The sequence below is a fragment of the Oryzias latipes genome, chromosome 19 (assembly GCF_053564925.1).
Source record: "Oryzias latipes strain Hd-rR chromosome 19, Olatipes_Hd-rR_3.1".
Taxonomy (NCBI): Eukaryota; Metazoa; Chordata; class Actinopteri; order Beloniformes; family Adrianichthyidae; genus Oryzias; species Oryzias latipes.
This window is the reverse complement of record NC_136255.1, coordinates 21,407,890-21,423,719: the sequence shown is the minus strand read 5'-3', so window position 1 is coordinate 21,423,719 and position 15,830 is coordinate 21,407,890. Positions and strand designations below refer to the sequence as shown.

Below are 15,830 nucleotides of genomic sequence, written 5' to 3'. Positions count from 1 at the left end.
TTTAAACATTAAAAAGACTCCTTCTGTCACACCCGGTATACATGGTGATTAAAAATAGCCCCCATTTTACCAGAATCAAAACATCTGTGCCATTTTCTAGGACATAGTTTCTGCAGAGCAGCAGTCGTTCATCAAAGATTTACCCCTGAACTGAGGGTGGGACAGTTGACGAAGACCAACCCCACCCCCCTTGCATCTCCCTGTTGCTGAGAGCTCAGAGCTCAGAGCAGCTTGTGACCCGCCCGGCGTATTTTCTTTGTCTTAAATAAGCTTTATTTTAAACTGCCTTGTTTTTTTCATCTGCTCCTGTTTTACAACAATCTGAATAAAGCAATACAGATATTGAATTTTAAGCCCAATTTTCTTAATATTTGGGGGAAAAACACTACAAGAACTTGTTAGAAACACCAAAAAGGTTAAAGAGCATTTCATTTGGGAACCTTTCTTGTTTTTCGTGAACAAATATCACTGACCAGTCAGACTTGGAGGTCATCTGTGAACCAATATCAGCAGGTCACTCAAACGATGAGGTTTTGGGTTCAGATCTGAGCTTTTGCTGACCTGTTTGGAAAAGAACATCAGCTGCAAGGTTTGTTTTAGAATCAGAGGTTTATTTCTGCTAAAATAAAAATTATTTCCCTCATGTGTGCAGCTGATTTTTCAAATGTAAAGGTATCTTGTTAGTGATGCCAACACCATAACTTTGATTTTTAAATAGTTTAAATTTCATAATGTGTAATGCTTACATTAATATATATGATGTATTTTGTGGTCGCCTTTAGGACATAGTTTCTGCAGAGCGGCAGTAATTCATTGAAAATTTGTCTGAGTTGTGGATGGGACCGCCCCCACTTCCCGTCACCCATCACCCATTACACGCTTTCCCGCTAGCTTACAGCCCCTCACACCTCCAGCCTAACACAACCGGTGCAACAAAAGCAATATTGGAGCTATCCAGCCGGATGGTTTTGAGCTACATTCCAGCGCAGACGAAGAAAATGCGAATGCATCGGAATGGAGCGGGGCAGGGAGCTTGTGGCTTGCCGTAGTAGCTTCTATGTCACAACTACACGCTTTTTCACACATTTCTTTTCATTCGCTCCAGATTCACAATGATTTGTAGTAAAAAAAACCTCAGAAATAATATTTTTAGCTGAATTTTCCTAATATATGTCCTCCATCGTGAGAAAAATGCTACAAGAACATGTGAAAAACATCAAAAACCTTATTTTCATTACAGTGTTTTTAATTAAAACCATACCTGTAATGTAATTTTTTTAATTCATTAAAAAGTTCACTTTTATAGCTGTTTTTCATCCTCCTTGACCCAAAGGTTTCACTACTGAAGTCAAACATTTCTTCAGGATGCAAACAAGCGACATATTTACATCACTGCACGCTCCAGCTTTAATCTAACCTTGTCTAATGAGGATGATGCTTTGCGGTTAGACGCTGGGGCTCTAAAAGTTCCCTGCTGAACTGTCTGTGGGCATCACAGTACAGTGTGGGTGCATGCCACGTCCCTCACAGGTCGTTGACCCATCTGCAGGCTATGGGAGCAAGGCCAGTCAATGGTGCAAGGCAGGAGGAGGTCTGCAGAATAGCAGAGCTGGATCACTAGGCGGTTGATCTATGTGCTATTCCATTTCCTGGCCCTGATGAGGACACCCAGTGGCAGACCGAGAGTCTGACAACCCTGAGACTCCACAAAGAGACAGATGGTAAAAAGGAGGTGATGTTTTTTGCACCGTTCTGTCCAGATAAATTATACGCCTTCCACAGATTTTGCCCGCTCGCCTCATTTGGAGGCTTGTTTCTTGTCATGCTGTTGTCTCCCTGCAGACTTCAATTAGTCTGCTGAATAAACCTTGAAGGGATGCGGTGTTCAGTTGCTGCACGTCAGATCTGACTAGAGCTCTGTTGCACCAAAATGATGAGGACGCGTCATAATTCTTTGTCATCTTCACAAATTTCCTGAAAGCTGTTGCACACTAAACTTTCCAGAAATGCAGAATAACAAAATGTATTTCAGGACGATCCACTAATGTTCACAAACCTACAAAGAACTCTTGTTACCGACATGGTCGTCTTTTGGGGATTATGGAGAAGAAAAAACAAAATTTACAGTTTTTTAAATAAGTTAGAACATTATTTGATAAAATGTTGAAACATTTGGGTCATTACAGCAAAGCAAACAGATAAACATTCAGTCAATGACAACAAAGATATATATTTGGTCCATTTCATGCAGTTTCGGCATAAACGCTGCCACTCAATCTCTTTTGGGGTCATGGGGTCACTGGAGCAAAACCTGCTACAGTTGGGCAAAGGCAGGATTCACTCCAATCAGGTCACCAGTCTGTTTCAGGGTCACACACTTAAATGCAAACCTAGGGGCAATTTACCAATCAACTTCTGAAGCAGGTTTTTGGGCTGTGGGAGATTGCTGGAGTGCCAGGAGAAAACCCATTCAAACTTCACGTCCTGATGCTGGCCACTGTGCTGCTGTGCAGCTCCAAACATGCTGCACTGAAGCATTTATGAAACTTCCAGTCATCCGTCTTTTTTCCACTCATCCAGGACTGGGTCGCAGGGGGAGTAGTCTAAGCAGGGACTCCCAGACTTCCCTCTCTCCAGCCACCTACTCCAGCTCCTCTGGGGTAACCCTGAGGCGTCTCTGCAGGACACGATGGAGAGACACTTCTGGGGGAACCCTGAGGTGTCTCTCCATCATGTCCTGGGTCTTTCCCGGGGCCTCTGCCTAGTGGGACATGCCAGGAACATGGGAGGTGTCCAGAAGGCATCTGGACCAGATGCCGGAGTCACCTCAACTTGTTCCTCTCGATGTGGAGATGCTCTCTACGGATGACTGAGCTTCTCGCCCTATCTCTAAGGGAGCGCCCAGCCACCCCACGGGGGAATTTGTCTGCTTGTGCTCGGGACCTCGTTCTTTCCCTCATAGGTGAGTACTGGAAGGAAGATCGAGCGGTAAAATGAGAGCTTCGCTTTCTTTCTCAGCTTTCTCTTCACCACGACAGACCGGTACAGCGACCGCACAACAGCGGATGCCGCAACAAACCGCCTGTCCATCTCACGCCCTATCTTTCCTCAAGACGCCAAGTTACTTAAACTCCTCCACCAGGGCAGGAGCACACCACCATATGAAACGTCAGCCCTATTGCAACTTATTGCAACTAGGTTGTTCTATAATACACTACAATGCTATTACACTCTACTATCTAAGACTATGGACTGTATCATGGCACAGAAAACTGTAGTATTGTCACACTATACTATTGCCAGTAAAATACTGTGCCCAGCTACATCATAACAAACATCTATATCAAAGAATTGCTATGGTACACTTAACTGTACTAGGCAATTATGAGCCATACTATGCCATACTTTACTATAAATGGCTCCAACAACCAAGCGGGCCTAAAACGTGGAGCTAGAAAGCTAAACCAGACTTTTGAGATTAGCATAATAATAAGGCATTTTGTTTATGTGTGCCTTTCAAAACACTCAAGTTCATTTATTATAGACAATGACAGTCTACAATATTGTATCTAGGGTAGACAATACAACATTATAATAAATGATGCTTTAATCTGTACTTTCCAGTGCTATTGTCAGTGTTGTTTGTTTTTTCCCTCTGGGTTTACCATTTCTCAACATATTGTAATAAATTTAAAATGTCTTCTCTCACATATAAACATCAGCTTTTAAATGAAGCCAGCCTTGCAGGTTCATAGCTTCATGGGTCCATTCTTTGGGTCACCAAGGTCACAGTTATCACAACAAACCAGTTTCTTTGAGATTTTTACGAGTGTTGTTATTAATATTTCTCTTATGGGAATGTTTCAGTGATGGAAAAACGGGTAAGAACAGATATTGAACAAAATGTTAGTGCTGCTCGCTGCAGCCTTGGACAAGAACTGTGACCCGAGGCCTCAGAATTGTCTTAAACGAAACGTTGCCATACCACAAAAACATAAAACTGCAATATTGTCTTTCCCATGATATAGTTATTTATAAAAAGTGACACACAAAGTTGACATTTATTTTTGTGCCCACTTCTGTTAATCTAATGGAGAACCAACTTTGTTTTATCAGGTTTATACAAGTAATTCAAGTCATTATTAATAGTAAAAATTTTGTCATTTCTTCCATTTTTCTTGTTTTTGCAGTGTTTTCCTCAACACGGTGTAGATTGCTTCTCTGATACAGGATGAACCGGTTTTGGTGAATATTGAAATGCGCGAAGAAAATGCTTGTTTTCGAAACACCGCTCGCGGCAGAAAACTTTGGGCTATGAAACAAACAAACCCATCAGGCGGTTGTCATTTTATGATTCAAACAAAAATAATTTTATGATAAAAATACTACAAGTTTTTATTTAATCTTTATTACTTATAAAATATGACAAATAATAGTTTGTCTACGGCGTACCGCCCAACATTCTGCGCCCGTCCGGAGTGATAACCAGGCGTACCCCACCCTGCATCACGGACGTGACGTCACCGCGCTCCGATTCAAACTTCAGGAACTAAAAGTGTTGGTGGAACAAAACGGCCTCGCCAGAAGCAGGCTGGGAAAATTTCACATTTAAGCGTTATTTCTTGGTAAGTGTTGGTCAGTATGTGTTTTTCTGTGGGAATAAGCTTCATTTAGTGTCCTAATTTTGATAATGGCGCCCAAATGTACAAAATGTGTTTTATTTGATGAAAACAAACAGGTGGCGTGACGCTTCCTGTGTCCTGTCAAGTCATATTTTAAGTAAAGTTTTATTCAAAATAGATTTTTCTTAAAAATTAAACCTCTGGAGTGCATAAAATGCTTTATATTTTTGTTTGTATGAATACAATTATTTTTTGTGGCTTATTTTTGACAGGAAACAAAACCATTTACTTAAAAAAATGAATAAATAAAACTTTTTTAATTAACCTTTTGTATTTAAATTGCATGAATGTTTGAATTTGGAGGGTGTTTTATTGGAAAAACTGTTTCTCCAGATCACTCCAATCTTAAGCACCAACAAAGAAAATCATGGCGTCTAAAGGTGCAAAAGAAACCATCGCTTCCAAGCTGGGCTTCAAATCCAGCAGTTCTGCCTCCAAGGTCGACGCAGAGCTGGAGAAAGTCAGGAAAGAAAATGCCCACCTGAGGAAAAAGATTGATGAACTGGCCAAGCGGCACGTCAGGCCACCGGACTCGGACAAAAGCAAGCTGCTGGAGGTAAAGGAGATGCTCCCTGACATTTAGGAATTGCACTTCCTCTCAGCTCTGTCTGCTTTCCTAACGTGTTTGTTTTCTCTCTTAGAGGATTCTTTCGCTTGAGACGCTGAGAGAGCGGAACAATCAGCAGTTGCTGGGCAAAGAGCAGGAGCTGGAGAGTCTCAGGCAGCAGCTGTCGGCGAAAGGAGGAGAGGTTTGCAGAATGATTTAATTTGGGTGTTCTTTAACATGCTCTTGTGGCGTTTTTTCTGATGATGGAGGACATTTATAAAGAAAAATCAAGCTCAGAATGGCATTTCTGAGTATTTCTAGCGGAAGAGCGAGTAAACAGGTAGGCAACTGGAAGTGGGGGCGGGGTGGCTCAATGCCATAACTCACATTATGTCCTAGAAAAGGATGCAGATTTTTGATTTAGGCTAAAATATGGCATAATCATAATTACAAGACCACTAGGAAGGCTTTCAAAATAGATCAAAAGAGGATCTTCATAAGTCATTTTTACGCAGAATTATCGACCCAGAATGCACCTGTAAATATGAAAATAAAAGTACAAAAAGTGGGGCGTGCTAAGGTGCTGCTTTCCTGAGAACAGAACCGCTTTCAGAGCACTTTTGCAACTTGTAAAAAGTCCTATTTTGAGTTTTAACGGCATGTGTTTTGCTGGCAGCAGACAACTGTCAGAGTTAAGGGGGGGTGGGGTGGGGGGAAGTCCTACTGGAATTGCAATGAGCTGCCACAAACATTTGGTGAGAAATTGCTTTCATCCCGTCCTGACAGCAGCTCAGCAAAGTGAAGCTCAGACAACTGAAACTGCATCCCAACACCTGGCGTCATGTGCTGCTCGCCTGACATTTCTAACCTGTTTGTGTGCAGCGGCTGCAGGAATTCCTGACTATTTTTTTTTTGTGTGTGTTTCCTGTAAAAATAAAAAAATCTGCGGTCACAGTTGTGACAGTTGCTGATGCTCGTTTAATCCCTCTGCTGTTGTTGCTGCTCATTTTAGTTAAAGCCGCAACAGGCTGCATTGTCCAAGCGGGTGTAAGAATATCGGCACTCGACATTAATCATCCCCTCCTTTTCCTAAAGTTTAATCAACGCAAATGCTAAGTGGGAAATGCCAGCCGTGTAATGTCAGTTCTGTGAGGAGGATAATTGAATGGAAAACAAATTTAGCTTGTCACTGCAGAGTCTAAGTTCCTGCCTTTTTTTCTTTTTTTTTTTTAAGGTGGTCGCATCACTGCAGGCCCAGTTGGAGCAGCGGAGGAAAGAGGCGGAGCTGAGAGACGGCTTGTTGCAGAGTTTGTCTCAGGAGACGGAGAATCTGAAAAACAAGCTCGCCACGGTTTCCGCTCGATGCCAGACCCTGGAAACGCCGGCGGTAGGTTCTCCTTAACGGGTCGCTCTAATATAAGCCATTGACTGTAACTTAGAACTGGACTGAGCGACTGTGACGTCACCCATAGACAATAACGGAGTCAATTTAATGGACATGTTTTCGCAATAACGATGTCGATCAAGCTAGGTTCACACCGACCTATGCAACATGCGTTCAAGTGTCCTCTTTCTATGAAAAGAAAAAATATAAAATCAGGATCAGCAAGATTGTGTTTAAAAAAAATGAAAGGATCAGAGCAAGAAAAGTTATTCTGAAAAAACAATATAGTAATAGCTGTTTATTTCTCCATAGACGTCTATGGAATTTTGGCTTTTTCCTGTTTGGAGCGCCAGCAGGAGGGTCACTCAGTCCAGTTCTCATATACAGTCAATGGTTCCATCTCAGGTGGGGAGAACAGCCACAATTTTACTTAAGAGTAGTGTTACTTATAATACGAGTAAAAAAGTATTAAAAAGCTGTTTTCCAATTACTCAAAGCAGCCAATTTACAGTTAAGGTTGATATTTACAAAAAAAGGAACTGTCAGATAATATGAAGTAAAAACAAAATGAATCAGGATTGTGCTCAGCTCATCTAATAACTCATTTCATCCTAAATCTGCGTAGGATGGATGGAGGCCCAGGTGGCTTTGACCTTCAGGTCATCTGCATTCTTGGCTCCGTCTCTCCATGTTCCTCTTGACTACAGGCCTTTTATTTGTGGGGTTCAGTTCAGGGGTCAGGCAGGGTCACACGGTCACTGACGGAGCTTTTAGTTGTGCTGGAAGATAAACTCTGCATCTTCATGCTGCGTGTTGGCAGGAAGCAGATCAGTGAACTGAATGTAGACATTGTGTGGTTGTAAAAACAACCACACAATGACTGGAAACTGAACTTCAAGGAGCCTGGACTCTGTGCCTGTCCAGTTTTCCTGCAGACCTTAGGACTTCCAAATAAAATGTGTTTTCATCTCAAAGGAATCCTTGGGAACATTAAGCAGTTCCTTTTCTCCTTAGACCAACATGAGATGCTCCTGACATTGGTCCAGGAGTGGCTAAACGCAGTGTTTGTAGCTCCCGACTAGCACCAGTCTACGTGGTTCCCTCTGGATGCTCTGACTGCAACCTCAGTCCTCTCCTTGCGAATTCCTTCCGCCTATTTTCTGTTGATGCTGACAGACCATAGGTGTCAAACTACTCCAGGTCTCCTGGGTCAGTGTCCCACACGATTTCCAACTAACTAACCTGCTGTTGAAGCTCCTTATTGGCTAAACACACCTGATCCAGGTAATCAGCAGCAGATAAGGCAGGGTTTCTGGAAAACCAGCGGGATGCCGCCTCCGAGGTCTGGAGTCTGACACTCCTATGAAAAAAAAAAATAAAGGCTCCTGAAACCTTTTTGAGGAGTTATTTCATGATGATGTCACTCCAACATTGAATTTATTTACTGTATTCTAAATATTTAAGACACTAAATCAGTTTTTTGTTTGTTTTAATAAAATGACCATCAGTTCATGCTAAGACGTGATGCAGAAGCCACGTTTCTGAACTGTTTAGGATGGAAAAGTTCCAATGTTAAAAATGAGAGTAGTCCGACACCTGCAGCTGATTTAAAAAATGCTGTTTTTGCATCATTAAAACTACACACAGGAAGTGCCTATTTATGCCTCACCTGAGTATGATGAAGTCATACGTTTTCCACATGGTTTTGTCTGATAATGGTCTAATTGTGCCTCTGAGGTCAGGAAAGATGAATAGATTTGCAGCTTGTTTTATTTATCATTGTGTAACCCCATTTTGATTCAATCAATATTTTGTGTAGCAGCTTTAAAATGAACCAGAAGCTTAGTGGATGTTGCTTTTTTTGAATGGATCATAAATATTTTTTTATGCTTGCAAAGATTGTTTGCTCCAACATCCACCAGGGGGCAGTGTTTTCTCATGGAACTGATACTTCTGAGCTGCACACATACAGCTTACATACAAATAAATATTTACAATGAGTACAGAATAATTGAAAATATTTTCCAGATTTAAGAGGTCAAATCTTTATTAAATAAACAGGAAATGACCGAATCAGCAGTCTTCACTCTTGGCAGGTAGAAGTGCAGAGAGAAAAAAGACAGAAACTTCTCCGTAACAACAAGACTGATCAAGAAGTTGAGGTTGATCCAAACCACGATGGTGGTGGAGATGATCTAGCCCAAAATGGGACGTAGTTCCACAAAAGGAGGATCTGGCTCCCATTCTACTTTTAGAAACTCTTGGAACAGGAAGTAAGGCTTTATTCTGAGTGTTTGGATCAAATGGGACTGCAGACGTCCTTCACCTGCAAGCTTTCTGGAAGGACTTAGGACTGAACTCCGAATTTTTCACCATCGGCTCCGGCTGCAGTGTTTCGATGCCGCTTCTCAGAGACATGCTGATGGGTTTGAGCCTTTAAACAACAGGAGCAGGTTCTGCCGCTCTGAGACGGGACAGGCCTGACCTCCACAAGCAGGAAAGCAGTTTGAGCGCATTTGGTCTGATCAAAAATTCCTCATTTATGTGAATATTTTTAGGAATCCCTTTTAGTTCTGTTAGACTTCATCTTGGAGTAACGCGAAGCGCCTGGCTGCTGTTATGCGACCTCGCTGATGTGCGGCCCTCGGGCGCTCACCGCCAGGGTCTCAAGGCTGCACGGGAGCCTGGATGGGATCTGGCGTGCACGCGGTGAACCCAACGGCGAGATGAGCAAATAATAATAATAAAAGGCAGAGCGCTTACAATGCTTGTCCATTATTCATTCACTCCTCGTTCATGCTTGGTGATGATAAACCACTGATGTAGCTCTGGGGCAGACTGACAGAGGCGTGGCTGCCATTCATACGCATTCACACAGTGGAGGGGGCAGTGTCTTGCCCAAGGACAAGTTGCCTGGGGGGAGCAGGGATTGAACCAACTATCCTTCGCTGACCTGTTCAACCACCTGAGCCACTGACTTGGTAAAAGTCGCTTGGGGGTCGGCGCCCCTTAACGTGCAGGTAGTAAAAAGTCGTGCACAGATACTTCACTTGCACCAGTGTGTTTTCCTTGCATTATAAAACATTAGCTTTAAGAATTTAAATAAAAAGCCTGCGTTTGATTTCTACACCTGAAGTCTTTGCATCCGTTTTTTATAGACATCTTGCATGCAAACGATGCAAAGAAAAGAAATCGTAGCACATCTGCAGAATATTTCTGTGAGAAAACGTGGCTGTTTTTCTTCTTTTCTTTGCTCAGAGTGGACAAGCCCCCCCTGCAGACCTGGCCCTGGTCCAAGATCAACTGAAAGACGTGAGTCCAGCCTCCAGATTTGATGACCCTTTCTCTTCTGCATGCGTTGGTGCTCCAATCCTTCGCATTTCTCTTTTTACCATTGCAGCTGGATAGGAACTGGGTTATAAAGCGCGGGGGGGGGGCATTTAGGCAAAAGAAGGTTTTTTTTAATGGAAGGAGGGAAATAAAAAGACCTCAACTCTGATAAATAATGAAAAATATAAGCGCTGCAGACCCAGTTGTCAGATAGTTTAAAGCCCAGATCGTATAAGTTTTAATAAACGAAAATAATCTTAAATTTATTTAAAGAATTAAACATTTTTACCCTATTGAAGATCAACAGTGTCTCTCAGTTCAATAAATATGAGCTGAGAGCTAAAGCAGTCGCAAGAATCCTACTTTACCTTTACAGGGGATCAGATAATCAGGAATTCTACAAATAAAAACATTTAGTGAAACATTAATATAAGATATTAATTATATAGATCAGATGTTCTGCACTGGTGTGGTCTTGAGGAAAGATTTCAGCCGTTATAATATAACCTGCCCTGTGTCCACATTTCTGGATTTTTGGGCCCATGCTCACTACTTTTTTTCTTTCTTTCTTTTTTTTTACAGCCAATATGGTTTAACATGTTTTTACAAAGACTTTTTATGAATCCACTGTGTTTTGATAATGAAAAATAAATATAAATAATTTTTCAAATCACAAATCGTTCAAATGCAATGCATTGTGGTCCATATTCACCAATCTAGTCACCATTGAAGTACCGTACGCTCGTTTTGTGCAGAGACTTCTGGGAAATTTCCAAGTTCACTACATTCTGGAATTGTGGATTCGGACACCCAGAGGGAAAAATGGCAAACTGATGTCACCATAATGTTCAGAACCGTCAGATGAGGCATTTAGATGCTTCCTGCTTTGCTGGATTTTGGCTTTTTGTGCAACAAACCTACAAAAAAATAGAAGAAAAACCTTGAAAAAGGAGAGAAAAGTGTAAAGTTGTGCAGAATTCCCGAAGGAATGTTGTGCGTCGGTGTGAGGATTTGTGCGTTCACCCCCCAGGCTCTTGAGAAGAACCAGCAGTGGCTGTGCTACGACCAGCAGCGGGAGGCCTTCGTCCAGTCCCTCGTCGCTCGCTCTGTGGAGTTGGAGCAGCAGCTGGCTCAGGCCAAGCAAAACAAGGCAGAGAGCGGCTCTGAGGGTAAACGCCTTCCATCCTCACGCCACAAAAATAAATAAATAAATAAGCGTGGCGCTGAATTCAGAGATTGGAATGCTAATGGATAGAAATGCAATGTGTAAAAACGCTTGGACATGTTTGATCGTAGCTTTTATTGCTCCCTCAGGTTCTGAGAAGGAATCTGACCTGAAAAGCTTCTATGAGCAGAAGCTCTCAGAGCTGCAGAAAAACCTGCAGAGGCAGAGGGAGGAGACCATCAGAGTCCAGCTGGAGCTGAGCGCTCAAAAGGAAAAGGTGATCGAGTCATCGTTCAGGATTCCCCTTTTTGTGCTTATACTTTAGTATCCTACACGTCTCCGGCTCCTTTCTGTTGGGCAGACTGCTTCCTCACTAAATCAGTATGCAGCCAAAACATCCGCTGGATTCCGACATCTTTATAATCGATCTGCAGGGTTTGATTGAAGAACTGCTTTCCTTTTCTCCACCTTCTTTTGTTTTTTTCTTTTCCTCCTGCAGACCTTGAAAGCCGAGGCTGAGCTGCAGCGTCAAAGGGAGCAGGCCGCCAGAGCGGAGGAGGAGGCGCTGGTGCTGCAGAGGAAGTACGAGGACAAGTGCGGCGAGTGGTCGGCCTCTCAGAGGAGGTGTGAGGAGAAGAGCAGGGAGCTGCAGGAGGCCAGGATGCAGCTGCAGGCGGAGCGGGCCGGCAACAGGTAGTCTGCTTGACGGGAAACAGAGACGACTGCAAGATCAACAGATCATAAATCAAACCGAAGCTGTGATGAGAAACGACCAAGTCGAAAATTGAAGCTGACGCCTATTTATTCTCTGAAACGGCGCATTACTATTCAAGGCTTATAAATAGGTAAAGCTGACAGTACTTGTGTGGGTTTCACAAACACGCAGACATGCTGTGCACGATGAAAGAAAGGTGTCGTCTGAGCGGGCTGACAGAATGAAAGCCGAGCTCGACAGTTTGAACGTCAGATTGGAGGAAGAAAGGAGGAGATCTGCGGAGCTCCTGCTTCAGGTAAACCCCATCCCGCACAAAGCAAACACAAAAACGCCAAAACAACTAAATCCTACCAGCGTAAAGCACACAAATAAGCTTTCTTGTCTTTTTTGCCTCAAGCTCAATGTGCTGCAGAAGTCTCTGTTACACCAAAACGAAGAGCAGAGGAGAATTGCAGCCCTGGAACAGCAGGTGATTGACATGTTGAGGGCTTTCTAAAGCTGCTGGGGTCCAGAGGGGGTTGAGTCAGGACTTTGCTGAATCCAATCTTGGATTTATTTGTCAAAAACGTAAACAGTTTTTGCATCAGTTGTCTTTAAACTTAACACACGACTCTATTTAAAAAAAAAAAAAAGGAAACAATTTTTTTTAAACTAACAGGAAGGCTGTTTTGCTCTGATGCTTTTCCATCAGATCCAGGTCTCCACCAAGGACTTTGAGAGTGAGAAGCTGGACCGTCAGAGCATGCAGCAGCAGCTGCAGAAGGTGCTGAAGGAGCTTCGGCGAGCTCGAAATCAGATCGCCATGTTGGAATCTGCTGTAAGTGTCGCAACTCCGGAAGCGTTGCTTTCGAAAAAGTGAGCGTCGGCTTCTCAAAAAGTCAAATGTCTCTAAATGAAAACAAAGCAACACAAGTGTTTCATGCACCAGGAGTTAAACAGATACAAGAATTCAATGTTATTAACAAAACATTCAAAAAACTGGATATGATTCAAATAAAAATAAAAAAATTAAAGCAAAATTGTAAATGAGTGCTGTGAGCTGTGATCTATGGCCTGTAGGTTCAACCTGACCACGCTCCGCCCCCTTTTTGCCCCTACCACCCTAGTCAGAGCTGCACGCAACACGTTCATTTAAAAAAAAAGTACTTTTTTTCAAAATGGCGGCTTTTCTGTTGGTTTTATCTCCATAGCAACCATTTTATTTTTTGGTCGTGTGGGGCTGACGAACGGGTCTACGTCATTTTTAAAAGAATTGGCCAAAGTAAATGTTTTGGTTTCCTTGGCAACAGAGTTTTTTGGGTGAACCACGCCCACATTTTTAATACGTTCATGTCATCTTGTATATCGTTTCGTTCAGCATAAGCCAGGGATTCATGCATCAAATTTTCATAAGCCGTCGGTCCTGTGGCCATCCCATAATCATTTTAATCACTCCTTGATATCACCGACACGTGTTTTGGTTGCGTTCGTGGATTTTTAAATATTTTTTGAGCCCCATAAGAGATTTGGACCCATTCATTTTTTTTTTTTTTTTTTTTTTTTTTTTTTACTGTTTCTCCAGCTGGGATGTCGTAATTTTTGGTCACCCACAATTTCAAAAATGTATTTTCACTGAGTGCTATGTCTGTGTAAAATTTGGTACATTTTTGAGTGTGGTGGGGGCCAAAGGTTTAGTTGAAAGGCAACATTTACTCTTCATCGTAGCATTTTCCGCATCCTTTTGTCTCATTTCAGAAGCAGCCAAACGCCAGGTTTTCAGAGCCCAGCTCCTACAACAGCCTGGAGTTTGAGCGTCTCAGAGTGGACAACCCTCGCAGCCCCCCCTCACCGTCCAAGGTCATCAACCTGCTGGACGAGAGCTTCCTGGAGTGTCCAAAGTGTCGGGCGCCGTACCCCACCAGTCGCCACCGCGAGCTCCTGGCTCACATTGACTTCTGCCTCGCCTGAGCAGAGATTCTCCGGACTGTCCGCCTTTTCTCAACGCATCCAGACCCCACCCAGAAAAAAAAAAAAAAAGAACTTGCACCACATTGATCAGATCCTAGTAGGTACTATGACCTTAAGATTGATTCGAATCCCTATTTAAAGCCTGTTGGGACTGTCGTTTGACAGTCGAGATGCTCTGATTCCTACAACTCTCAAAGTAGAGCTTAGTTTGTGGAACATCTGGGGGATTATGAATACTAGAGAGATGCAAGCTGGGAATTTTTCATTTTGGTGCAAGAATCCTACTAAGAATTAAAAAAAAATCATGTTTAAACTTATCTAGGAGGCTGAAAACATGCCTACCACCTTAACTTTGTTTTAGTTTACAAATATATTCCTGGGCATGAGGGTAATACTCCAAAGATGAATCTAAAGTTCAACAACTGCAGGTATTTTTATGACTCCAAATTTTCTTTTTTCACCCCAGTGTCGGGTCACCGAGAGAAAACATTTAAACGTTTTACATATTTTGGAACAGAAATACATCACTCCATTTACTTTTGTTATTGAATCTGGTGTTTTTTTTCCAAAGAATTTGTGAATTGTTAAAGTTTACTAAGCTCTTATTGAATTTTTGGTTTTATTTAAAGGCAGGGATTTGAACCAACGTATTTATTCAGTGGGTTTTTTTTAGTGTATATTTTCTAAATGCTGAAAGTCTTTGAGTGAATTATTATGTGATGTTTTGCTGTGTAATCATAGTATTTTTTATTATTTTACCTCCTTAAATACCACATAGAGCTCCACTGATGGTAAAAGAATCATTTTTCATTCCTTCCAGTAACTTTGGTGATAATGTATAAAAGGATAAAGAAGTAGATATGGGATGTTTTGTGCTCCATGTTTTTTTTTAAAGGCAATCCAGCCGGTTGTATATAGTTTATTTACACGGAATTGTCCGGTTTCGCCTCGTCTATCTCCAGCCAACAGCCGCGGTCGTCCTCGCCGTCACACGTGTCGGTTTAACGGTGCAGTCTTCCCTCGAATCTCTTTTCAGACCTGCAGCCGTGTAAGTCTGGAATGAGATTTCATGAGTTAATTCCTTGTACTAAACTATTTACAGCATGGATTACTGAAGGTCTCTGTAGGAGAAAAAGGTTAAGGTGTCTTCAGGACCGCAGCCTTGGCAATGTGACCAAGAATACCGACAGCAAACCCACGCCGCTTTATTTGTAATAGATGTTTTACCTTTGATAGTATTCTAGAGGAACGCTGGTCTGAAATCATGTTTTGATGTGCTCTGTACTGTATGAAAGCGTGCAATAAAGCTATAAATGGTCACAGTCCTGTGTCTCTCTAATACTTGCTGCTTACAGTGACATAGATGTTAAAACCACATTAGCAGCTGCTATCTCCTCTATAACGTAGTGTGTGAAAGTTGTGAGGCATAATATGGTCATTTATCCAAGTTTCATGTGGCAAAAATGTCTTAAATGCATTAAACTAATGAATTTGGAAATAATATCCTTTAAAGTCTTTTGTTTTGATCAAACTGAGCTGCTTGAGACTCCTCTGTTTCACTTTTCTTGTCAAATGTAATTTTTCAACCAATAAAGAGCGGCAGAACTCATCAAAAAGAAGACGCTAAAGCATCACGGCTCAGACCACAAACAAAATAAGAGACTACACTAAAATGGAAAATGGACTTAAACATTGGTCTTAATTTTTATGACCTTAAAATGTCTAATATTTAATTAAATTAGCAGAAAATATTTGAACTATAAAGGAAAATAAACCCAGTAGGATATGAAGTTGCACACTTAGGTTTCATTTTGTTTCCAAAATTTCTGTCAGATGGTCAGTACTTAAGAAATCAGCTCACTGTTGAAACTGAAGTCCTACTACAATCATCTCGATCTATTACAAAAGACATTTCCACATGTTGCCCCACCCCGTTGCAAATGCAATCTGGAATTTGCCAACAGTCTGCTCTGCAGAAACTATGTCCCAAAAAACGGCAGGTTTTTTGTATCATAAAATGCCAACATTTCATACGTGGAAAATGTGCAAAATGTGGCTGT

At 42.0% G+C, this 15,830-nt stretch overlaps 1 protein-coding gene across 1 annotated transcript; it reads left to right on the top strand.

Moving 5' to 3' along the window:
- Positions 1 to 4,484: 4,484 nt before the first annotated feature.
- On the top strand, positions 4,485 to 15,092 carry cep55l (centrosomal protein 55 like). Its single transcript, XM_011487981.4, has 12 exons — positions 4,485 to 4,625; positions 5,016 to 5,238; positions 5,324 to 5,431; positions 6,464 to 6,616; positions 9,872 to 9,925; positions 10,974 to 11,112; positions 11,258 to 11,385; positions 11,608 to 11,801; positions 11,995 to 12,118; positions 12,221 to 12,292; positions 12,515 to 12,640; positions 13,558 to 15,092. Exons 2-12 carry the CDS (start codon positions 5,050 to 5,052, stop codon positions 13,768 to 13,770), a joined length of 1,500 nt encoding a protein of 499 aa, XP_011486283.1. The 5' UTR covers positions 4,485 to 4,625; positions 5,016 to 5,049; the 3' UTR covers positions 13,771 to 15,092.
- The last annotated feature ends 738 nt before the right edge of the window (positions 15,093 to 15,830 follow it).

What these genes read in the sequence shown, in the direction of transcription:
- cep55l (XM_011487981.4), top strand. Translation starts at nt 5,050, where the DNA reads ATGGCGTCTAAAGGTGCAAAAGAAACCATCGCTTCCAAGCTGGGCTTC. An exon ending in GCGGAGCGGGCCGGCAACAG is followed by an intron (nt 11,802 to 11,994) that starts GTAGTCTGCTTG and finishes ACAAACACGCAG; the next exon opens with ACATGCTGTGCACGATGAAA. An exon ending in TCGCCATGTTGGAATCTGCT is followed by an intron (nt 12,641 to 13,557) that starts GTAAGTGTCGCA and finishes GTCTCATTTCAG; the next exon opens with AAGCAGCCAAACGCCAGGTT.